This window comes from Hirundo rustica, chromosome 1, assembly GCF_015227805.2.
Source record: "Hirundo rustica isolate bHirRus1 chromosome 1, bHirRus1.pri.v3, whole genome shotgun sequence".
NCBI classification, from domain to species: Eukaryota; Metazoa; Chordata; class Aves; order Passeriformes; family Hirundinidae; genus Hirundo; species Hirundo rustica.
In genome coordinates, this window is record NC_053450.1 from 113524785 (window position 1) to 113549542 (window position 24758).

Here is a 24758-nt window from a genome sequence, read left to right on the forward strand (position 1 = left end):
GAGAGATAGAGGATCAGGAGAAGAGAACTATGAAAGGGTAGACCAGGCTGAGGAAGAAACTGAAGAAAAGCCAAAGAAGAAGGCTTTGGAAAACAAGAAGATAAAGTAGTGGATCTAAGGTGGGTCCCCTGGCTTGGAGCAGAAGAACCAATGAAACACAGCCACTGGGCATGCCTGGAGGAGAATCTTTGATTTTGGAGCAGTGTCCTGGACTTCAAACCAGCTGGGGGATTTTACAGCCCACATCACTTGTGCCGCTATCATGATTTTAGCGTGGCAGTAATAGCCACAAGAAGAGCAGCTCGTGCAACAGCCCAGCTCTGGAAAATGGTGGAGAAAGAAAACAATCTTGTATGTCTGTTTTTATAGAAGTAGATGATACAGAAGGGGGGGTTTTCTGTCTTTGCAAGCATTAAATTTTAGTCACTGGTGTAGGGCTGGTTGACATTTTACTTTCTATTTCAAAATGTTAATGTTTGATTGCATAAAAATAATAATTTTCCATGGGGTAAGCAATACAGCTCACTTGTCCTTTTAAATGGACACCTGAGTGGATTCATACCAATGCAGTCAGTTGGACCAAGGGCCTCAAATACATTTGGATGGGAGAAGAAAAATATGCCACATGAATGGAAATAATACAAAAGAAATAAATTACATGCAACAGACAGGCAATCAGGAGTGATGAAAGGCTTTGTCTTCATGTGCTAGAAATAACTGAACTGATTTCCCAAGATCATCATAAAATCAGCTTTAATAATGTGTTGTCATCAAAGAGAGAAAATTGCCTCCACTCCCAAAATGAGTAGATTATGAAAAGATGCTTACAGATGGTTCACAAGGCTGCAGCTGGTTTCTTGTTCTCCTTCATTCGAAAATCAAAGATGCCATAATTCTTTATGATCTTTGTGAGAAAAAGAATCGAAAAGGGGAATTTGGGTTTTTACGTTATGTGACTCTGAATCCTAGAACAATGAGCAAACGGTGGCAAAGCAGCTGAAGCGTCTCGCTGTGATTCCAGAGCTCACGTCCCTGGCAAACCCATCCTGCAGGCTGCAGGATGATCCTCGGCTGTAGCTGATCACACAGGTTGGACAGGGCAGGATCTCAGCCTAGGTTTGGCAAGAACTCCAGTAAAACTATAAAATAAGTGGTGCCTGTGCGCTAAAACCTGAATGGGAAGGTAGCCCTAAAAGTGGAGGGACTGCTGATTTCTGGGGTCCGAGGAATGCCTTCCTGAGAAAGCGCCTGTTCCTTTCAGAAGACGCGGGGATTCTTTCACCCACATCTAGACAGAGCCCTTTCTGCCCTCGCCTTGGGAGGGAATTGAGGAATGTGATTCAGGGGCGGCCAGCAACACCCTCCCGCACCAGCCGCAGATCCCGAGCCGCGTTTCCGGGAAGCGGGGAGCCGCCGGAGGAGGGGAAGGGAGGGAAGGAGGGAGGCACGGCCGTGCCCGGGGGGTTCTGCGGCAGGAACTCGGAGCCCTCCCAGCCCCGCTCCGGGGTGCATCCCCCGCCGCATCTCCCGCTGCGGTGACGCCTCGGGTGCGTCCGCTCGCCGCGGATCTCCTCCCTCCACTTCAGTCAGTTCATCCGGATTATTTTTTTATCCCCCTTCTTTTCAACCCGCAAGTTGTTATTTTCGTTTGTTTGTTTTGCATCGATTCGGAAACACGGGAGCAGAGGGCGGGCACCAAGCCGGTGACTCTCCACAAATCCCCCCGGGAGAGAGGCGCTGGCGGCCGCGCCGAGGGTGCAGCCGGCTCCCGGCGCTGCTCATCCCGGCAGCGCCTGGCGGAGGTACCTCGGGATGTGCCGGGGCCGGGATCCCCGCACCGGGGCCGGGAGCCCCGCACCGGGGCCGGGATCTCCGCACCGGGGCCGGGATCCCCGCACCGGGGCCGGGATCCCCGCACCGGGGCCGGGATCCCCGCACCGGGGCCGGGCCGAGGGGAGGGGTGCGCGGCTGCCGCCCCGGCAGGCGCGGCGGGGATGTCGCTCTGTCTCTCCGACCTCCTTTTGCGGGGCGTAATTTGGTGTTTTCTGGCAATTCGCAACCATCGCGTGAAGCTTTCTCATCCGGGACGGAGCTGAGGGAAAGCTGCACCCGCAATTTTGTGGCCGTGCGCTTGTTTTTACTTAATTTCTCCTCCCAAGGGAGGCGTGTGAAACCTCCTCGCGGGTTTTCATCATGGGGTTTAAAGTGCTACGGCTGTTGGGGTTTTAGTGCTACGGGATTTGTTTTGTGGGTTTTTTTTTCCCTTTGTTTGTTTGGGGATTTATTTATTTATTTATTTATTTATTTATTTATTTATTATTTTTGTGTGCGTGTTTTGGGTTTGGTTTTTTTTTTCCCCACAGCACTTAAAACATTCACCTGTTGACCTCGTCTGAAATAAATGGTAATGTGTTTGTATCTCTCAGAAAGGTGCTTGCTTACCCACCCTTTGAACAAACAGGTCAGTACCTAAAAGAAATGGGTTTGGTTTCAAATTACTCGGGTAAAGGAATTTCAGCGCAGTTATTTTTACTGGCGTGCATTTAACTTAGATAAAAATGTCGGTGGCATGAAGAAGTTGAGTGTGTTTCTCCTTCGCAGGCAGGAATTCTTTTTGCTTGCAGGTAAGATGAAGAAAGCGATCCTTCCAGTGTGCTCATGGGTGGCCCAAAGTAATTAACTTGGTGTGGAAAATAATGTATTAATGCTGTTTCTTGCTTCATGGATGATGTTGTTTTAATAGTGGACTGCAACTGGGTTTTGATACTCAGTTAACACCTTTCATTTGGTTTTGTGCCAACAAGTGTGCAATGGTAGCAAGAGTTTCTTACCTTACAACTCTGTTTAAAACTGTGGAGTGAACGAACTCCACTCTGATATCTCTACAGATTTCACTGAATGGGCAAATGTGACAGTATTGCCTGGTGTGTGAGACTTAGATCTGAGTGTAGCCATAGGTAAACATAGCCCTGTGCTTCTGATCCAGTTATGTGGCAGGACAGCAAAAGTGTTAGCTGTGTGATGACTCCAAGGGGTCACGGAGTGTAAGGTGCCCTTGTGATACAGAGGCTATTGTGTAAATCAGGATTTGCAGACTACCTCTGATGAAACTGTCCTGCTTGCTGATGGGACAATATTGTTTGAGAAATGTCTTAAGAGATCTGCCCTTACCTTACATGGTCCCTCTCAAAAAAGATTTTTGAAAAGAGAAAAATCATCTCCGATGAAGACAAATCCCAGTACCAGGGAAGCACACGGGAAATTCAACAAATCAAGGTTTCCATTTTCCAGAAACGGAAGCAGAAAATATTTAATCAATCAAGACTTAAGTGTTAAGAGTCCAATAGTCTTTATTGCTTTGTTTTTTAGTAATGCTTTGGTTTTTCAAAGAGTAATTTGTCCTGCATGTTTTTTTTTTCTTAGATGATGACTTGTTTTTCTCCAGCACTAAACATCAGTGTTTTGATCCAGGAGTGACTGGTATATATTAGGCTGTGAGCAGACAGTTCTCTTTCAGTCATTTTATATTATATAGATATATCCATGTACAACTGGAAGCTAAAGAAAATGACTTTTTGTTCCCCTAAAGTATTTTATACAGATGGTGATTCATAAATGTGTAGTTAAGAATCTGCTCTCTCCTTTCAAAAAGGAATTGATCTGTATAAATACTTCTAATTAGCATGTCCTGACATTATCTGCAGGTTACAGTATAGGTGTTAACGTATTTTGTAATTGTAAAATAAAGATTTCATTTTATCATTTGTGCACTGTGTGTATGATGTTTCAATGTCTCAGGATAGTAAAGCAATGAAGAAATGTAAATAGATCACCAATGTGGCTGGTAATTTTCTCTTTAAACTGACTGATGATTAAGATGATAAAGCTATTACCAAGCCAAGAAAGAAAGTATTGGAAGAGTAGATAAGCAGTAAACAAGGAGCCCATATGGATTTAGAATAGGGAGTTAATGAATGTAAAAAAATATGTTTTGGAAGTAAGATGTGTCAAAAGAGTTTCCAAAAGCCAATCTGAGATAGTTTTCACAACAGAAATAGCAAGACAAAGAAGGAAAGCAGTAGCCGTAGGCAAAGCTAGTCCCAGAACAAAACAAATTTCTTTCTTCTCTTTTGAATGTGAACATAGATGTTGAACCATGGGTACCCAGGCTGAAGAGCCCATGGGGTTTAGAAAAGGGAAACTGTGTTAGAAGCATTTATTCTGCTTTCTCCCTCAGCCCTCGGGCTCTGCTTGGAGCTAAGACCATGTGTTGCAGATACAATGGGGCTGACCCGGTGTGCTCTGGCCATGGACTGAAGACCACTTTTAAGCTCCTGTCCTCAGCACAGGTTGGCACTGGTGACTGCTGAAATAGCAGGACAGTCCTGAGCAGCCACTGCTATGTTCAACAATCAGTACGGAAGAATTAGGAGATGTGACTCAGGATAGGTCATGCCAGGCTATGTGGGTTTTTCTGTGCCAAAACAAATGGTTTCTGATGTAATAAAGGCAAGCAAGTTCTCCTTGTTGAGTTCCTCTGACACTTCTAAGCTTGCCACATCCCTCCAGCTGCCTCTTTCCTCCTCAACCCCTGGGGAGCACAAGGACTTTTGAAACGTGGATTGCCGGTATTCAGAGGTACTGAATGGCCTCTTGGGGTTAAGAGATGTCTGGTCAGGGACATGGAAAAGGACGAGCAGAAGTTCCAGGAAACCTAAAGCACATTTGAATTCTAGGAAACTTTTCTAGAGGATATGAACATATAAATAGCCTTATTGTTAGCACGCATGTTTCATGCCACACTGGGATTTGTCCAACCTAACCATGTTAGATTTCCTTAGATTTAGTAACTTTTCATTGCAAATTCTCTGAGTTAAAGTGCATATTTTTTATTTTATATTTTATATATATTTTATATTTTATATGCAGTGCGATAATAATAGGAATACGCACACATACACACATTTCATCCACAGTTAGTAGAAAGATGCCTACTTTAATGTTCTTAAAACCTTTTTTTTTTTTTTTTTTTTTTTTTTTTTTTTTTTTTTTTTTTTCTTGCTGAGAAGGCTGTATCTCTTGTAGACATCAACCTTGCATCTCTGGCAGAAACATCCAGCTGCACTCAGTGGAGCAGCCTCCCTCAGGTGTCTGCATGGCTGGGTTGTGTCTGTATTGTAGGAGCACGGGGGAGCTTTGGGTGAGCACCAGCCCACGCCTGCCTGCCCACAGCCTGTGTTTCCTCAGGTGTGGGAGGTGGGGAGCAGGCACCTCCACGTAGGGCACCGTGGAAAACGGGCAGGCTGAGGGTGAAATCTGGCATCGTTAACATGAAAAGACAGACACGGCCCTTCCAGACAGCAAAACATCAGGCAGTTCTTGAGGAGGAGATGGTATTTCCACTAGGTAATCCAGTTGATTAAATTAGATGAGTTGCAGCTGACTCAGGGCTCCAGGCTTTAAGAGAGAATAGCCAAATCTTTTCGAATTCCCTAAGTGTTTTTCCATTTTGTCTTTCAGGATGCTCACCAGAACCCCAAGTGTTGTTGCCCAAGTGTTCCTTCTTCTAAGCATAGTTCTTGTTATTGCTATCGCAGTGATTCAGATAAATCAGCAACGGAGCCTCTCCCCAGGGCTTAAGGTAAGTCACAGGATACCTCAGGAAGGAGAACAATGTTTTAAACTTTGATATTTAATAATATGCCTTTCTAAACTCATTTTTATGGGGTGATTCAAACGAGCTTACAGCCGTAAATTAACGTTTAATCATATCATCGTGGGAAAGCTGAGAGAAAAAGAGAATTAGTCAAGAGTCAGTGGCAAAGCAGGAAAAGTATTTCTTGATTCCCTCTCTGTGGTGGCTATTGCACAATGTCTTCTTCAGGACCGAAAGGCCAAATGGGGAAAATATCTCACTTCTTTTTTTTTTTTAGTTTTGCCAGAGATCGGAAGTAATTTTAAAATAATTTTGACGTGGGAAATAGTCAGAGTTTAAATTCTGCCCCCAAGCACAGCTGGGAAGTTTATGCTGACATCTTTGCAAATTGCTCCTGTGTATCAAAAGCATTGGGGCTCTATGTATGCACTTGATCCTTTACCACATGTTGGGACTTGCTGGATATTAATGGAAGCAAACTGCAAAAGACAAACTGAAACAGCCTGAAGATCGGGCTTTGCCTTCTGCTCTGGAAGGTTCTCCAATGAGAGATGTACACAACTGAGGAAAAGCTGTAGAAAATACCCTTGTAAGAAGCTGTGCAGCCTGGCATGTAGAGTTCTGGTTTTTTTCCCACGATCTTCTTGTCAGATTTTTCTTTGAAGTCCCTTCTACCTTTCCATCTGCATGTGTATTTAACTGGATAGTTCACATACTGATAACGATAAGCTAATGCCTCGTTGCACTTCATGGGGTTATAAACACATTTGGCTTTGTCTGAATCATTTAGTGGTGAGTAGACAATGGGGTAAAACCGCAATTCTGATACCCTTTTGATGTGTTTGTGTGGTGTGGCAGGGGGTGTGTGCTGGGATCATGCATGGGGCCACAGTGCCTCAAGCATGTGCTCTGTTGAGCCCCAAATGCGTGCTTGCAGCAGCCTCACACTCCACCAATTTTCATGCAAGGCATGACTGGACTGACATGTAACCCAGCTGAAGCCAGGACAAGGCTGAAGCCACTACCTAAAAGACAGCCTACACGCCTCTTGTGCTTGTCATTGATTCAGTTTCACATTCAGAATGATAAAACTGTTTACCTTAGTCTTTGAGGAAGCACTGGAACCACTTGGACCATGTGGAGCTGGTTTAAGTGGGGAGGTTTGCTTACTGAATCACAGCAGTTTCACAGCTGCTTCTGTAGGAAGGCTGGTGTTTCCTCTACTGGGTGTGCCTTGCCTTGGATTTGAGTTTGGGCTGTAAGTCTGCTAAGGCAGGTGACAGGGAGGACCCTGAGCTTGATTCCTGAGACACTGAGTCATCCTCAGTGAGTAATTTACATTCACAAGAAATTCTCAGGTAGAAGGAGGACCTTGGTATGCCAGTGAAACCCTCCAGTGTTACCTCGACATGCAAAGCAATCACACGAAACAAGAGATTTACGCAGGGCAGAGAATTTCTCCGATCCGGCTCAAGCTGAGTCAGGGTGGAGAGAGAGAGAGCCTCCTTGTTTATTTCTTACTTTTTATACATTTGTAGGTCTGGCCGAAGATTGGCTTCTGGGGTTTTTCACCCTTCAGCCAAGTGGCCAGACCAACTGTCAGTTACAATTGTTTTCAGGTTAGAAATATGCAAACAAAGGACAGAGAATGAAAAACAAAGGATTTGTTTATGTTACATCTGTGAGAAAAAGGTAGAAACTGCTCCTAATATTGTACAGTAGCTAAAAGGTCTGACTCCATTTTATGAAAATTCAAAAGGCGTTAAAAAACTCAGAAAAACCAGGCTAACACTCCAGTACCCAGCTGATATGATGGAGCCTGGAAATGACAGTGTCCTGAACTTAATGGCTGATTAAAATTAATTATGGCAACAACATGATGAAAGCAGATTAATTTTTTGTAAATGGCCTTGTTCTTCAGTTATTACTGTTTGCGTTACCTGTGGCATAAAAGCTCTTTCCCAAGATGTATGTTGAGAACATCCATTGTGGCACAAGAGATAAATAAATTACATGCTACACCACTGGTGTTTCAAGCTATTGTTGCAAAATTGAATGTTTTGGATCTTGGATGGTTGGATTATCTGCAGACTGAGCCAGTGATTAGTGAAGGAAGGCCCTGCCCATTGCATGAGGTTGGGGTACTGAAAAACTCACGACTCACTGATATACACCATGAAGTGAGAAGAGAAAAGAAGAAAGCACAAACATCCTTAGTGGAGAAGTCTGCAACTGTAAATTATGATAGTGCTGAAAGTAATAAGCCTTTGTACCTGTCAAAAAAAACCCCAAAACTGTCTGCTGCTGTTTTGCGAGCCCTAGAGTAAAAAACCCCACTTCATTATTGTATTTCTTTAATTTGCCCCTCCAGGTGCTACAGTTTTCAATAGCTAATTTTTTCACGTCTCTTTGGCTCTTAGGAAGTGTTTTGCGTTGTTTGTGGATGCGGTACTTGATTAAAAATTGTTCAAGTCCATGTAGCTGGACTGAAGCATGCATCTAGTACCAACCCACTTTTGTGACCTCCATCTTCCCTGTAACTGGTTTAGCTTGTTAGCTTCTCTTTTGTAGTTTCCAAAGTGATTGGAAGGCAGGTGACCCATCATAACTGTGCCTGCTTTGAGGGGTTGTGCATCTCTACGTCCTCCTATTGGAATGACACTCAGGCTGAAAAGGTGATTGATCCTGGGCCTTGTGCTTGCTTATCTGTTGGGATTACTACTCTTCAGGATGTGCCTACAAAGTCATATTCCCATAATAAGCATTTTCCTTCCCCCCTTTCTTCTTCCTTTTTTTCTTCTGGACTAGAAAACAGAACTCTGAAGCTTTTCTGAATGTTGTCTCCCTGTCTTGTCTGACTAATCTAGTCCATTGAGTAGATGGTGCACTTCTTGGGAACTAGGGAATCACCAGGCCTTCGAGATGATGGAAATACTCAGCGAGACAGCTGAAGTAGAAAGGAAAGAAGGGAGAAAAAGTAATTCTGTTCTGTCATAGCTGCTTGCCTGGGATAAGGGTTTGCCTATGCTCTCACACAGGTGCATTTCAAAGCAGGAAGGCATTGCTTGTCCTTAATGGGCAGCCAAAGGTGATCCAATGCGCATCTTGGACAGAAATCTAATGTCCCTAATTTTAATCCAGCCAGTTCGTCTTTGGCAGCCTGCTAAGACAAGGCTTGCAGAATTCTCTCACCTTCTTAAGATGCAGCATCCTGTGTCATTTCTGGTTCTTTAATTAAAGATTAATCTTGGTCCTAACATGTGGCACAGTTGTCACTGATCACCACTTTTTGAGGCTGCATGGGCCAGTTCGCACACAGTGAACTCACATAAGTCCTGAGGAGCTCCATGAGTCACCTTGCAATGGGCCCAAGAGACCTTTTCAAAAATGAGCGTATCTTTTAAGGAAGGAAGAGGCTGTACAGGAAACACAGAGGAGGAGGGGGAGGGGGAGAAAGAAAGAAAAAAAAAAAAATGTCAGTCACACATTGATTCAGATAAGTGTAGCACTACTCTTTGGGACGGAAATCTCTTACTTCCAGAAGGAGGCTGGAAATGCAGGGGAAGGAGGAAGTAGCTCAAAAAGTCCACAGTTAACGGAGGTAAAAATGCTTCCATTATCTTCCAGCTCTCCTTGGACATGATAGTTAGCTCTTAAAGTAGCCAAGTTAAAAGCTTATGTTTGCCACTTGAAGCTGACTGAGACGAGATTTAATTAGTAGCCCTTAAGCAGATTGACCATTACTGTGTTATGCACCTCCAGGGTGCTCATCTCTTCCAAAGACGGGAAATACACTCAAATTATCCTTGCTAAAGTAGTTACTTAAAAAGAACCCCATGATGCAGTGGTTTGATACTATCTATGGAGCCTCTAATAGTTTAGTGGATCAGGGTAAATATCATCTACATAAATATAAATGCAATTTTCGTTATCTAACAGTCCTCTATGAAACAGACTAGACTGGTATTGCTGGTATTCTTTGGGGGCCAGGAGTTTTTAGGATTCCAGCAGAAGTGGGGAATAATCAGGTGTGGAAACTAAACGGTTTGCCACCTGAAGCAATTTATTCGTCCTCCAGGGAGGCAGTGGGATATTTACCAGCCTGCTGCAGGGGCTCTTACTGCTTCGCAGACAGAGGGAGGCTCTCATTTTTCAGTATTGTGAGGCTCCTGGGCACCTGTCTGTTTCAAAAGAAAAGCACTGACAGAAGAATGAACCCTATACTGTGTGACTCTTACCAATTAGGTGACTTTGGAAGAGCTAAACTTACTTTCAGGGACCACAAAGAGGATACCAAAACTGCCTTTTGCTTCCCTTTATGAGATTGCCTTCCCAGTTGCTACAGTTTTCTACTGCCATAAAATATGGGAAAGGGGGAAGGACTGGTCTGGTAAGCAGTGGGGAGGGATGGAGAAACCTGTGCTTTAATCCCAGAGTCCCAGGGACCTAGGGCAAGAAATTTAAATCTCTCTCATTTATTTTATAAATAATCATGGGGTAATACTGGTTCTCTTTCCCTCTGTGTTGTCTCATACTCTGGCACAGCCTGTTCTCAGAGGCAAACTCTCAGGTGGAGTAAACTACTCAAAGGTAGAGGTTTATGGGGCAATTAGGAAAGAATCAGACTTCTTACATCATTCTGACTGTTGACTGTTAGGTACTTTACCTCTTTGCTTATAGCTTTATGCATCCCTTGTGCATCCTTGAATTGAAAGGCTGTGCTTAGATATCAAACCCTTCAGTGTTCAGGGAAGGGACTGGGGTAACGGGAAATGAACTTGCCCCAAAATCAGGTCCTAACACAGTGTTGTCTATTTGTCAGTGTGGGTTTTGAACCTGATGCTGAAAGGAGATGAGCATTCTCCATCCCCCACTGAATTAATTATTGAAGATATGTAGGATGTTCCTTGATTTGCAGCCAGATTCATTCTGTGCTTGGCTGTTGGATTCATGCCTAAGTGCCTAACACTCAAATTAATCTCTCTTGTAAATAATACACTGTGCATGCATTTTCTAAATGTCTGGTGGTGCAGTGAAGTGCAGCTGCATATGGGCATTTAAGCTGTCATTGTTTGCTTCTTCATCTAATATATTCTTTCTTAATCCACAGTATGGAATAGTCCTTGATGCTGGATCCTCTCGGACTACAGTCTATGTCTATGAGTGGCCAGCGGAAAAAGAAAACAACACAGGAGTAGTGACCCAAACCTTCAAGTGCAATGTGAAAGGTGAGCTCAAAGGAAAGTTCCTTAGTGGTTTTTAACCTTTCCCTTTCCCCCTTTCCCTTTTCCCCCTTTCCCTTTCCCCCTTTCCCTTCCCCCCTTTCCCTTTCCCCCTTTCCCTTTCCCCCTTTCCCTTTCCCCCTTTCCCTTTCCCTTCCCTTCCCATCCTTTTTCCCACTCTGTTCCCTTTTCAGTGCTGCAGGGAAAAGACTGTCAAGACTATGTCTGTATCTGTCAGCATTAGTTCTTTTCCTACTGATACAGTAACATGCTCTAATCATTCACCAGAGAAAGAAAATTGTAGCAAAATTTGATTTTCTCCATAGCAGTGCAGGATTAGTACAGACAGAATTCAATCTAAAGAGAGACAGGACCTGTGAGTGTTCAGTCCTTGTCTTTCTTTCAGAATAAAAGTCTTATATTTTAAAATAGCTTGGAATAAAAAGAGTTTTAGAAGAATGGGAATCTAGCTTTTGTTAGTTCTTAGTTGTTAATGAACTTCTCCACTCTACAGAACTAGGAAATAGCTAATAAAAATATTGAGTAAAATAGCTAAATTGGCAGAACTATTTCTGACAGGGTGTCATAGTTTTATCAAATGTGTAGATGTGGCCTCTGTCTCAGGAATACCTGTGTCTGTGCACAGCTAGAAGATGTCCCACAGGCACCACAGGCTACCTGCCCTGTTTTCTCTCTGAGGTTTCAAATTGATTCCTCAGACAGACAGACAGACTAGGTTCACTTCTGATCACACTCCAGTATGGTTAAGTGTTTGTGGATTCCTTCATAGAAACTCTTAGTCAACTTCACTCACATCTGACTCAGCTTTCAAAGTTATGAACAGGCCATGCATTTTGTGACGATAGATGGCCAGGTAGGGGAGGGAAATCAGGATTTTTGTTCTCTGATAATAACTGCGGTGTTCAAAGAGAATATTTTCCTTCTCTCTCAGTCACGATCTTGTAAAGTCTTGTCTTTATCTTTGTATCTAGAAATAGATGCTGGAGATGTAGCCACAGAGGCCTGTGAGTAACAGGGTGCAGAAGGCAATGGTTTCTCAACAGCACCAGCATTTCTGTCTTCAGTGTTAAACATATGTGTGGAGATTCTTAGCAACTGCAGAACAAGGAAAGAAAAGCAAGTGTAACATGAACAGAAGTAAAGCATTGTCATGTCTCTAACGATGAAATGTCCTTAAAAACTGCTGGAATGGTGGCCAGCCTGCTGAGGTGGGGGGTACACTCTGCTAACTCAGGTCTTGACTCATTAGGAATGTTTGCCTTTAGGAATTCTGGTGAGAGAAACGTGCACAGAGAAACTGCATTATTCTTTGTCTCGGAAAAAAACAGCAGTGCTTTGTGAATTTGATTGGATTGGTTTAGATTTTGTTTTACCTCTGGGGAATACAAATAAATAACAAAACAGAGGAATCCAAATCGCTGTGAACTGTCTAGGTTCATGTCCTTAGCCATGGTCAAGAGTACATGGTCAAGTACTTGACTTGAGGAGGACAAGCACTCCTCATCCCTGAGCGTACCGAATCACCAGGGTACGCTCTTCTAGTCTTGGATAACTCTGCATTGGAGACAGAGGGCTGGCTCATGGGAGATGTGCCCAGTAAGCTGTGGGTGACGGTCGTAAACACATCTGTCAGTGTTTCTTTAGTGACCCTCTAACCATAGTCTTAAGCATTTAAATTGGGGGATGGTTCTGGGCCATAATGAGAGGCAGATTTTCATATGCCTATTGAACTTGAAGGCCAAACAATCAACTACTCTGTGAATTCTGTGGTAATTTTATGGTTTAATTTCTGCCTTTATGAAGTACATCTGCCCTTGTGTGTAGGAACCAGCCCCAGAACTAAATCCTTTCTTTACAGTGCAGTTAATCAGTCCTGGTAAGGCTTTAAGCATTGGCAAAACAGGCAGTTGTCCAGAAGAAAATGGTCATTGCCTTTGTGACCCGCTCTGTCTGAAAAGTGGAAGATGGGAAGTTGCAGGCACCAAAGGAGTGTGAGGCAATGGCAGCTGCTGAGGATGTTGCTGCTCTGTTTTCCTCTGGTAGCAGCTTTCCTTCCAGCTTCAGGCAAGTTTGTGCTAGACTTAAAACTTTCAGAAAGTCTTATTTCAAAAGCAGGGCTGTGAACATCTAATGATGACATGGTAATGTTTATGTTTAAATTCACACAGTCAAAAAAGGAGTTTGGGAGTGTGGAATCTGTAAAGGCTTACACGCTTTTTCTTCTATTTCTATCAGTGCAATGTGACTGAACATAAATGGTTTCTCATTTCAACTCGGCAAGAGCCACCTATTGCTTAGCTTGGGAGCAGGTTGTGCAAGACATGGATCTTACAGAGGTAGATGGAGTTCTGCAGTTGTTCTCTGTGAGGCAGTGGCTTCATGGGATTGCCTGGATTGCTCCCCCAGGCAACTTCCTCAGCTAGGAAATTTTAGTAAGGAATGTTTTTTTATATACCCAAGTTGAGCCTGAACAAGTTGAGATCTTGATGGTCTTGATGGTGTTGGACAAGGCAGGACCTTGATGTTAATTGTTCAAATAGCTATGCCTTTTGCAGCATGGTGTAACTCTCATTCCTGCTCTTTGAAGGCTTTGGAAATTTGGAAAGCTGTTTATTAGCTCATGTATCAGAGCAGACTTGTACTTCTATTAATTCAAGAGCCATTTCTGTGGATCTTGACATGCACAGGCACCACATTGTTTATTCCATAAGCACTCCTATTTTTCAGCCATCCTACCCTTGTTTGCAGTTACAGTGGCGAGGGGGAAGGGGAAATGTCTTTCTCTTAACACCTGTTTGCTAATTGGACTAATTTGTAGTTGGCAAAGCGGGATGAAATCTATCTCCTTGTTCTCTTTTAGGCCCTGGTATATCGAGCTATGAGAATAGCCCTGGAGCTCTTGCCAAGCCTCTTGATGACTGTATGAATAAAGTCAAGGAGAGAATACCAGCCCATCTGCATAAAAACACTTCTGTTTATCTGGGGGCTACAGCTGGCATGAGACTGCTGAGGTATGGCAGAAACTTGAACTACTCTGTATGCATACTAGCATAGCAGTCTGTGAAAACAGAACATGAAAAATGTACTGGATGCATTTTTACCCACTGGAAATTGGCCATCTCAAAAGGAAATGGAGCCCAGCCAATTTAATTTAATTAACTTTTTTTGATAGCAAAAGCGTGTCTGCATAAAACCCCTCTGTTATGCTGTATTGAAAAGAAACTTGCTTTATTTTGGAGAAGGCAAGAGTTTGATTTTCTCTTTCACATCTGTCACAAAATACATGTAAACAGATAATGTTTGTGCACACCCATGGGCAGCAAAGGCAGATTGAAGCCAGACACTGCATTCTGAGTGTGGATGTGATCTGATGTGATGTGGCTTTTGGGGTCTGTTGTGGCTTTAGCCCTGGCACAAACTGGCTTTATTATATTTGATCTGTGGCTAAACAGAGCTGGAAGAGAGATTCCAGGACTGTTTTAACCAGAAGCTGTCATATAAACACTCAGTTCATTAAGATTAAAGGTGTATATAAGGAGAAAAAAAAACACCCATGAAGTTGCATGATAAAGAGTGAAGTTGGTAAATACTGATGGAGTTGCTTGCTGAAACAATGCTGGATACTGGCTGTTCCCTATCATAAGCTTCCCCTTCAGGGAAATAATGTCTATTTCATTTATTAGGTGATTGCAGGAGTTTTCTTGAATTGCTAGTCAGTGAACAATAAACATGAAATTGCCTTTCCAGATGCTCAGTGTCTCATGTTTTGTGAATTGCTTAGGTTGCAAAATGAATCGGCAGCCAATGAAGTCCTTGCAAGCATTCAAAACTACTTCAGAGCACAACCTTTTGAATTTAGGGGTGCGCAGATCATAACTGGGCCAGAGGAAGGGGTGTATGGATGGATAACGGCCAACTATTTAATGGGCAATTTCTTAGAGGTGTGTGGAAAAAAACTGCATGATTTTCTTTTCACTGTTTCCCTCTTAAAAATGAGAAGTTTGAGAGGACATGCCTGTTAAAGTGTCATACTTGCAACTTCTGTTTTCCCTTGAAGTCTCTAACAGGGTCTTTTCATGGCAGTAATAGGGCAAACATAAATCAAAGACTACGTTGTTACGGGAGTGGGATACGGCAAACGTAAAATTGTTGATTCACAAAAAAGAGCTCTTCTCTAAATGACACTGGGTGCCTTAGCTAAAACCAAAAAGTGAGATCGCTCTTAAAAGCATTGGTATATTAGGTGTGACGGGTGTCGATTGTCTTGACAGTGGTGCCAACTAAAGATCTTTTCTTCTGCTTATTTGCTCTCCCTACCGCCCTACTGGTGAAGGACCTGCTGGCTTAGGGGTCTCCAAATTGCTTGGCTCACTAGCCTTAAGCAGACAAGACTGTTTGAAGCTCTGAAGGTGGTCAAATATGCCTCATCTGAGCCAGAAATCATTCAGACACAGCTCATTCCGAGACTGCTGAAAAGCTGCAGGCTACGAGCAGTAGGCTGCGACACCAACTGTCTTGTGCAGACCAAGTGATACCAATATAAACATACTCATGCTGTTCTCAAACTTGGAACAGGGTCAGGCAGGAACCCCATAGCAGAGAGGGAGTCAGATGGGTTGGAAGGTCCCTTTTTAGGTACAGGTATTCAGTGTGACTTCATTCAGAGTAAAAGCTGTACCAAGATGATCCGCAGCCACTCATCTGCATTTGTGGCAGGAGTGTGCTGCCCTCAGCATCGACAGCACTTCTGCCAGATTGTCTTACTAGGCTGAAATGAAATTCAACCAGAACTGCTGAGTATTGCTAGCTGTCCTGATTGAGTGGTTCCTATCAGATTGTGGCCATTAAATCAGAAGCAATTACTTGTTGGTGCTGTGAGTGATAGCTCATGGTGAACATGTTGTTGACTTGCAACATTAACAAAACAAGTATTGGAATCACACATTCTGTAGGAGTTTTTCTCATTGTGTGCATTTCATGCAACAAAAGTGGCATCATGGACTTCAAGGTGGTGTCAGTCTTCTACCACATGAATTTTAATAATCCAAATATCAAATTCCATATGGCAAATTCATAAAAATGGACTGTAAGATGATATGAAACCAGTTTAGTCTAGAGAGTTCCATGAAGAAATGTGTGTGGAATATCACTAGCAGAAGAGATAAATTGTGACCTTTCTTGTGACAATGGGCTAACAGTCAAATTCTGTGAGGGATTGTTTACGGGAATTTTTCACTGTAGAATTTTATTGTGAGTGTATTTGCTAGCCCATAAACCCCACTGTTTCCCATTTCTGGTGTACACATTCATCTCATCATGCTCATTGGGTAAATATTGACATAGATAATCAGAGAAAACCTATATTGGGCACTGTGACTATGTAGATCAAATACAGAATTTGGGGAATAATTTGGGTAATAGGGAAAAATGCTATCCGAATGGATCAGACTGCAGTTTCACTGGTGGAAATGTGCCAATTAAGGTCCTTGTTCTTTTGACTTTGATGGAGTTTTCATTGGACATTTTGCATTTTTCACTCTATTTTCACTCGCTTTTCCTTCTGTCTCTGTGATCTCTTAGTATTCTATTCCCTTAAATATTTCTTCTTGCCTTGAAATAAGCAAATCTTGATACCATTTCCATCCAGATTTGTCCAAGGTCTCATGGGTATCTGAACTTCAGATCCCTGCATTCTAGGATAGACAGTGCTCTGGCTAGTCCTATGCTTTGATCATTGTGTTGTCCTATTGAGTTGAACACTATGCTGCATTTGTTTTCCCATCTTTCAAGATCATTTCACTCTCCGAAAGTACATGCCCCATACATAAAAACATTTGCATGTTTTCCTCATAGTTACTTTTTTCTTTGAAAGTATGCAGGACAAAGAAGAGGGGGGTGAAGTTTCAAGAAGTAAAGAGTAGAAAAGCTTGAGGGGAGAACAAGCAGATGATACTTCTAATTTGCCTTGTTTTTAATTTTACATGCAGAGAAACCTTTGGAGGACATGGGTCCATCCTTACAGAAAAGAGACTATGGGTGCATTGGACCTTGGAGGAGCTTCCACTCAAATTTCATTTATCCCTGAGGACCCTGAGGAGCACTTCAATAGCACCTTGCAAGTGAAGTTGTATGGTTACAACTACAATGTCTACACCCACAGCCACCAGTGCTATGGGAGAGATGAAGCTGAGAAAAGGCTTTTAGCATTGCTGCTCCAGGTCTGTTTAAGACCCTTTGTTGCTCTTGAAAGTGTTCAGTAATTGTCTGAGCAAGGTCTTAGGCTTGTGTTCTCTTCCCTTTGCTGGAGTCTGGAGACCCAGCAAAGAGCTCAATTGTGCCTTGTTGTGGCCAAACACGCTTAGGTTTCATACAAAGGACTTCATATTTATTAAAAATTAGTGAGAGTTCTTTTGACAAAAAGGCCTTGTAAATATTTTCCTTATCCAGCCAATGACTTCTGGAGAAAGGAATTTGTATGAATTATAGTGATCAGCAGTGTTGTGCTGACCAGTCATGTCAGTGAACAAAAATACATGCATCTGCAGTTTAAAAAGATTCCAGTAGGTCATGCCAAATTAGATCTTTCTTGCTTTTGACTAGTATTTATTGTTTGGGGTTTCTTGTTTGTTTTTGTTTGATTCTTTTTCTCCCCAGAAATCGAACACCAGTGCCAATGTGGATAATCCCTGTTACCCTCAAAACTACAATACAGCATTAACGATGAAGTACTTCTTTGGCAGCCTTTGTACACAGTCTCTGACACCAGCAAATTACTACCCAAACCAGCTTGTGAATTTCCATGGAACAGGAGACCCAGGTCTGTGCCAGAAGATGGTTTCTTTATTGTTTAACTTCACTGCTTGCAGAGACAGAGAGGACTGTCCATTCAATGGAATACATCAGCCAAAAGCTAAAGGGAATTTTGTGGTAGGTTTGCAAACACCGTGTGTCTCTTTTTGAGCTTGCTTGCTTTTGATTTCTGTAGTTCTGAAAGTAACCTGTCATTGACTCCTTTTCTATAGGCTTTCTCTGGATTCTACTATACAATGAATGCTTTGAATTTATCTGGGCACTTTTCCCTAGATGACTTCAATTCAAGTATGTGGTTTTTCTGTTCACAGAGCTGGGCACAGGTAAGTGGGTTGGTTGGTTTTTGGTGTTGCTGGGATTTTTCTTTTCCATTTTAAACCCCTAAAAGAGGGATATAAAAATAATATGAATTGCTATGTGTTCAGAACCTTTCAGAAGGTCTGTATCAACCTAGCATTTGTTTTTCCACTGTGCTTCAAACCTTGTAGTATTTCTATCATGCTTAACACTTGGAATAGCTTTCAAAATTTCATTTCATAGTTCTAACCACGCTGTAGGATGACATGGAAATTTTAGAAACTATAACATCCTCAATCTTCAATGTGCAGTTTTATGTTTATTTTCATTGTCTACTGCATAAGCTATGTCACTTTCTTTTTCTGAATTCCTGTATTTAGTTGTCTATGCCTTTACTTGGTGTTTCTGAAAAATGTTACTAACTTCTAATTGGAACACAAATATTCTTTAGTTACCAAAACCCCAAAGCATTTGCTTTTTCTATAATTAACATGTTTTTTAAAAAAACAAACCCTTTGCTTTCAGCTCCAGTTTATGCTGCCCAAATTTGAAGAAATATATGCTAGATCCTACTGTTTCTCAGCCAATTTCATTTATTACTTGCTTGTACATGGTTACAACTTCAATGCAGAAACTTGGCCACAGATACATTTTCAAAAGGAGGTGAGTAATAATAATTTTCCCTTACTGTCATTTTAATCCAAAGAGGTTGAGGAGGAGACAGAAGTTGCAGCAGCCTGCAAAACCAGAATGGTTGTGAACAGCCTTAGTAAACGACTGTCAAATGTTTGGCATAAGACAAAGCCACTTTTCAAACCTCAGGAGCCATCTCAGCCTGTTTTCAGGGGTCACAGCATTACTTGGAGATGCTATGTAGATTTTTTTAAAGAGCTTTAAGCAAAGATCAAACACTTGTGCTTAAAACATTTCCCCAATATTTTGCTCTAGGCAGTGAACTGCCTAAAACACCTCACAAGGTCAGTTTGAGCTAACCCTGCTGAGCCAGAGAGCAGAACTCCGCTTTGCTGTCTCCTGGCAGAGCCTTGGAGGAACTGGCAAAGCAGACTGTAGTCAGTGAGTGGTGATGAAGCAACTAGGACAGTTTTCATCCTCACCCAGCTCATCCATCTGTACTGTAATCTGGCTCTCTGGAATAAGAATGCATTTGGATGGGTATTGCCTTTCAGTTGACAGAGAGAGGAGGCTTACAATATCTGTGTAATAGATGCATTTATTTTCCTCTCTGCTACTGCACAAAGCCTTACTCTAAAACCCTATCCCAGACTGTCTCCTAATGTCCATACAGTTTGGAAATGCTTCAGCGCTTGCATGCAAAACCAACTAAAGAATAGGCTGTAGGTCTTCACGGTGTATTCTTAAATCCCCTTAGATGCAGGGGATGCTGGCAAGCTGTGAATGGGAAATCAAAAGCAGTGTTTTCTGAACAGTCATATCTATTACTTGTGCACTAAGGAATCAAGTAGGATTTTCTTGCCTTATTTTGACCTCTGGTGGACAATCATTAGCAGCTCTGGAGGAGTGTCCAATGTTTAGCTGTCCCAGCAGGAAAACAGCATAGAGTTTACTTCAAGATCTTAATCTTCACTGGGCAGGGGGGTGGGGTGTGGATTTGTTCTGATATTTTAATATATATTGCATTGTCCCCAGCAGATAGGAGCAGCCAAAACCAGCAACATTTCCTTGTACATAGCCAAGTCTATAAAAATACTGAGCAAAACAAAACCCCAAAAGGCTTTTTTTAAAATTAATACCTTTGTTGCCTAGATTTTACACTAGGGTAATCATGAACCTGCTAAAGGCAAAACTACATTCTCTTAATTAGATCTGCCTCTACTAAAATAGTAAGATCTAATATTGGCTGATCAGCTAAGCTACCCCAGAGATAACAGCATAATCTCACTATGAGTGGAGGGTGGTTTTTTTGTCCAGGCTAGGAGCATATATTTCCTTTTCATTAGTGAACACAACCAATGAAAAGAACCTGGGCCTAATGCTAAGATCTGGCTGCTCTGGGTGAGATCCAGAGCTAGATGATTTGCAAAAATTGAAATGTTTAAACCTCATGATGAGAGGAAGACAAAGGACACTACCTTTTGATCCTGTGCTTATCAAGTGCCAGGACGATGACTTAATGAAAAGGACAGTGGAAAACCAGTAAACCCTGTTGCTCAAACTAGAAGTGGGCTAAGACAGCAAAGCAGGAGGACCATGGAGCAAATATAAACATACTCCCTTTGCTATTGTTTCACCCATTCTGAAGTAGTTTTTCATTTATGTTTATTTTTTAAAAAGAAGAGCCTAGTTTTGGTTCATTTGCAGGCACAAAACCAAACATGGAACAAAAGATGATAGAGTTCCTGCTTTGAGGACTTTATCCTGGCTTCCTCTTTGCCTCTGTTACTGAGACTCTTTGTGGTTTTGGGGGCTTTTTTTGTTCGCTTGTTTTGTTTGCTTGAACTCAAATGACATCCTGGGATTTGGCTAAGGTAAGGGGCTAATTTTAGAATTTGGCCTAGTAGTGATGGGGATTTTTGTTTGTTTAAAATGTGTTCCTGCACAGAAAATTGCATAACTGGCTGTCTGCATATAGACTACACATCTTTGTACTCATTCAATACCTGTGTCTCACTCCTTTAAGCCCAGTGACCAATTTTATTACCATCCTCTGGAACAACAGAAAAAGGGTATTTTAAAATGGTTTTGTATGTTCTTTGTATATTCCCCTAAAGATTCCTCCTTGCTAATTTAAAGTTGCCATTAATAGCAGTTGAGCTTTTGGATTCTATTGTCTCTGACTGAAAATTCCATAGGAATAGGACTCTTCTGTCTTTATTTCAGATTGGTAACAGCAGTATAGCGTGGTCACTCGGTTACATGCTAAGCCTCACAAACATGATTCCAGCAGAAGCCAAGATGATCCAGTTACCTCTGAAACCTTCTCTGTTTGCTGGGCTCCTTGTCTTCCTCACAGCTACAGCAGTGTTGTGTCTCCTCTTCCTCATCTACTTGTGTGCTGTATCGCATCATCGGAAGAACATCCCTCACGTTGAACACGTATTTATTCCAGAATGAATGAACATTGCTGAAGACAAGACAAAAATTCTATAGTGCTATTAAGCAGAACTTTAGTGTGCTCCCCATTTTTCAAAACTGAAGACAGCAAAAATGACTTCTGGACCAGAAGCGTAAATAGAGAAGAGTGACAAAGCAATCTGTGATATGGTGAATTGGCATGCTTTTGAAATATTTTGGTAATTGTTTCTGTAAGCCTAATTGTTCCAGTGTGCAGAAAACATGGGCAGATATGTCACTTTGCTTTATAAGGGATTACTTGCATTTTCCTGCCAGGTATGGTTTTTTTGTTTGGTTGTTTTTTGTTGTTGTTGTTCTTTCGGTTTTTTTGTTCGTTAACTCTGTGCTAACTGGTCAGCTCAAGTAGTGATGGATTTGATCACAGTGGCAGTTGTTTAAGATAAAATTAAACAAGCCAGTAACAACTGTGGGAGGTGGAAACATGGTAGTTGTCCTTGTGTGCAGTGCTGACACTAAAAGCCTTGAAGTAATCTAATTTCTGAAACTGGAACAAGCACTGGATAATGACAAGAACTGAAAGGAAGAGCTGTGATAGAATTGTTTTTATTGCTGTTCCAAATGGATTGATCCCCATCACAAAACAGTGTGATAAACTGTCAACACCTCTCAGGACTTTTGAGCCTGTCTTAAACAGAGCTATATCTTTTGGTACCAAGGAGACCCCAAAATGCTTCTGGTCTGGTACATAAGATTTGCTTTGGAGGTGGAACAAAATGCTTTCACACTTTAGTACCTGAACCTAAATTGAAATATCTCATAGTTGCCTCCAGAAGACACTGTAGTTTCCAGGGCCCTTTTTTAACTTTCACAGAAATGCTTTTTGTAGGTTCTCATACTGAAACTCTAACCTGTATACCCCACATATTGTTGGTCTCAGACAGCGGCAGTCCGTACTGATTTGACACGTATGTATTATTTCAGCTGTCTGGATAGAGTCTCAGATCTGAACATTCCATTAACATGTTAAGTCCTTCTTTCAAGGCCAAGAGGAACAGGAGCCAGTCTCCGGGCCAGCAAAAAACCTTTTCTCAGTGGGTTCAGGAACGTACTGCTGGAGCTGCAGTCATGGCTCTAGTGCCTTGGTCAGCCTTTCCACTGTCCTTCAGCAGCACTGGGATCCACCTGGCAAACACTTCTGTCAAACATATTGACTCCAGAGCTTTCCTACAAGTGCTGCTGCCTTCATGCAGAAAACAGCTGGCTTCCTTGAAAGCCCGGCACTCTTCACCAAACCTCACACTCCCTTAAATCATAGGACTATCTCAGCTTCATCTGTTCCCAGTATAGATTAGGGGATAGATAGGAGAACACTGGCCAGTATTTTTACCCATAAATAATGTTTTTAATTTCAGTCTTTTGTTTCTATATCGCCTTCTTACTTATGTTTGGTTGTGGGGTTGGGGTTTTGTTTTCTTTTGTGGTTTTTTCCATAGGCTGACAGATGATTTGAAGGGAGCTAAATATCTTTTTAAATTAAAAAGAAAAAAAACCAACTGATTTTTCAAGCAGATCAATAGGGCTTCGTCCCTTCTCTACTGATATACTGCTAAGTCTTGTCAGTCTTCCTGGAGTAGCAATAAGGCAAAAGGTATTATAAGATGATGAAGAGTTCTGTGCCATCAAAGTTATATCTGAGAAAGTATAAAATTTACTTTAGAGTGCATGGACATTACAGAGGCTGGTATGAGACATTTTATGTGATGGATCTATAACTGCAGTTATGGGTGAAAAAAACCTCAGACAGTTGGACGAGAGCATTAAAATGTTTTCTTTAGCTGCCAAATTTCTGTGGAAAATTGTATTCTGGAATATTTACTTGCCCTACAAAACATTTGCTTTGTGAGTGGCAGGGCCATTCAGATGTGGCTTTACACAAATGGAGCACATTTGGAAGTTAGTCTCTGTAGAGCTGGCAGCTAAAGAACAAGTAAATTTGTTCAAAAACCATTTGGACTTCCAGATGTACTTGGATAGGTTCAGTATCTGTTCAAAGAATCAAATTCCCCCGTGAATAACTTTTTTGCTTTTTAGTAGTTCCTTCTTGTCCTTATGTATATAGTTTCCCTCAGTGTCACCAGGATACCCACCTGCTCCGTCGCACCTCTCCTGACAGTTCCAGATGGGAAAGCTGAGGGTGCTGAACTTCCAGCCAAGCAGCTCCAGTGACCACAGCTAACTCCTCCCCCAAGTGTGAGCTGCAACCACATCAACAGGCCAGATCCCTGTCCTGCTGTCGAGAACCGAAGGATCTCTGGGAAAGACAGGGAAGATGACAACACTTGGGAAGGTGTATAAACCAGAGGTTATTTCCCTTTTGACACTCTTCAGTGCCTGCTTATAAAGATTAATAAAATTGTGAAAAGTTAAGCCATGTTTTTTTAGCATGTTTTTTCCCCTCCTCTACTAGTATTTTCATGCTGGTAGAAAAGCTATTGTTAATAGAGGGGTAAGAGATCTCTGAAATGCTGTTCTAGCGGGTGGAAGTTTGCAAGCTGCAAAACTGACCAGGTTCTGAAGTGGACAGGACTCATTATCTCCTGAATGCCATTTTCTCAGCAAAATCCTGACAGTTAAAAGCAAGCCTTTCTTACTTTCTTCTTCCTTCTTCTCCTTTCTTCTTCTTCTTCTTTCTTCTTCTTTATTTATTTATATAAGCTGCCTGTTCCACTGATAAGGTCTCCTTTCCTGCTGATTAGGCTTGAAAGTTGTGGTAGGTTCACCCCAGCCAGCAACCAAGCCCCAGGCGGCCGCTCGTCACTCCCCCACCAGCAGGATCAGGGTGGAGAATGGAAGGGTAAAAGCTGGAAAATTCACGAGTTTCGATAAAGACAGTTTAATAGGGAAAGTAAAAACCAAACGCACAAATAAATAAAAGCAAATAATTAATTCACTGTTCTTCATGGGCAGGCTGCTGTTCAGCCATCTCCAGGAGAGCAGGGCTCCATCATATATAGTGGTGACTTGGGAACACAGACCTCATCACAATAAATGTCCCCCCTTTCCTCCTTCTCCCACCTTATAAACTTATGATGTCCTAAGGTCTGGATTATCCCTTTGGTCAGCCTGGGTCACCTGTGCCAGCTGTGTCTCCTCAACCTCCCACGCACTCCCAAATTCCTCGCCAGTGTGGCAGTATGGAAAGCAGAAAAGGCCTTGGCTCTGTGCAAGCCCTGCTCGGCAATAAAAACCACATCTCCTTATCAACAACCCTGTGTTCAGCACAAATCCGAAACACATCCCCATACTGTGAAGAAAGTTCATTCTACCAGCCGAAAGCGGCACGAAGTATACAACCTCTCACATCAAAGAACACTCTGACTTAAGACAATCTCGGTGTATCCCACACTCGGCAGAACAGGCTGGGCTCATGGTGGGCAGGGGAGGACCCCAGAGCCGGACAGTTTAATGCAGCGCTCACGGAGGAGGGTGAGACCCGCGCGTGGTTAGACAAGGACTGATTCTTCTGGAAAAGACTCCTGCGGCCGGGGCGGGGTGGGGGTCTGACGGAAGGACGCAGGGACAGGAGAGCAGGAACAGCCACGGGAAGAGCCGGGAGCCGGCCCCAGCGCCGCGCGCGGAACGCCAGAGCGCGTGACCGCCGCAGCCGCGGCCCCGCCCCGCCCCGCCCCGCGCACGCG

At 42.6% G+C, this 24758-nt stretch overlaps 1 protein-coding gene and 1 long non-coding RNA gene across 8 annotated transcripts; one reads left to right on the top strand and one right to left on the bottom strand.

Annotated features, from left to right (window-relative positions):
* The first annotated feature begins 1458 nt into the window (after positions 1 to 1458).
* On the top strand, positions 1459 to 23486 carry ENTPD3 (ectonucleoside triphosphate diphosphohydrolase 3). 6 transcript variants are annotated; one of them, XM_040074445.1, is made up of 11 exons: positions 1459 to 1585; positions 2427 to 2461; positions 5521 to 5641; positions 10767 to 10884; positions 13760 to 13910; positions 14681 to 14840; positions 16887 to 17117; positions 17554 to 17826; positions 17922 to 18032; positions 18532 to 18669; positions 20866 to 23485. In XM_040074445.1, exons 3-11 carry the CDS (start codon positions 5522 to 5524, stop codon positions 21097 to 21099), a joined length of 1536 nt encoding a protein of 511 aa, XP_039930379.1. In that variant the 5' UTR covers positions 1459 to 1585; positions 2427 to 2461; position 5521; the 3' UTR covers positions 21100 to 23485. The 6 variants fall into 6 exon arrangements, with proteins under 6 accessions (XP_039930379.1, XP_039930371.1, XP_039930389.1 ...); XM_040074437.1 differs by having other exon boundaries at positions 1477 to 1802; positions 2364 to 2461; positions 20866 to 23486; XM_040074455.1 differs by having other exon boundaries at positions 1477 to 1802; positions 20866 to 23450.
* Positions 18537 to 24677, bottom strand: LOC120757275 (uncharacterized). Of its 2 annotated transcripts, XR_005702446.1 has the most exons (5): positions 24415 to 24677; positions 23712 to 23921; positions 23208 to 23371; positions 20954 to 21109; positions 18537 to 18743 (listed from the first exon to the last, which is right to left on the bottom strand). It is a non-coding gene; the product is annotated as an uncharacterized LOC120757275 (long non-coding RNA). The 2 variants fall into 2 exon arrangements; XR_009208189.1 differs by having other exon boundaries at positions 23712 to 24677.
* Positions 24678 to 24758: the final 81 nt, after the last annotated feature.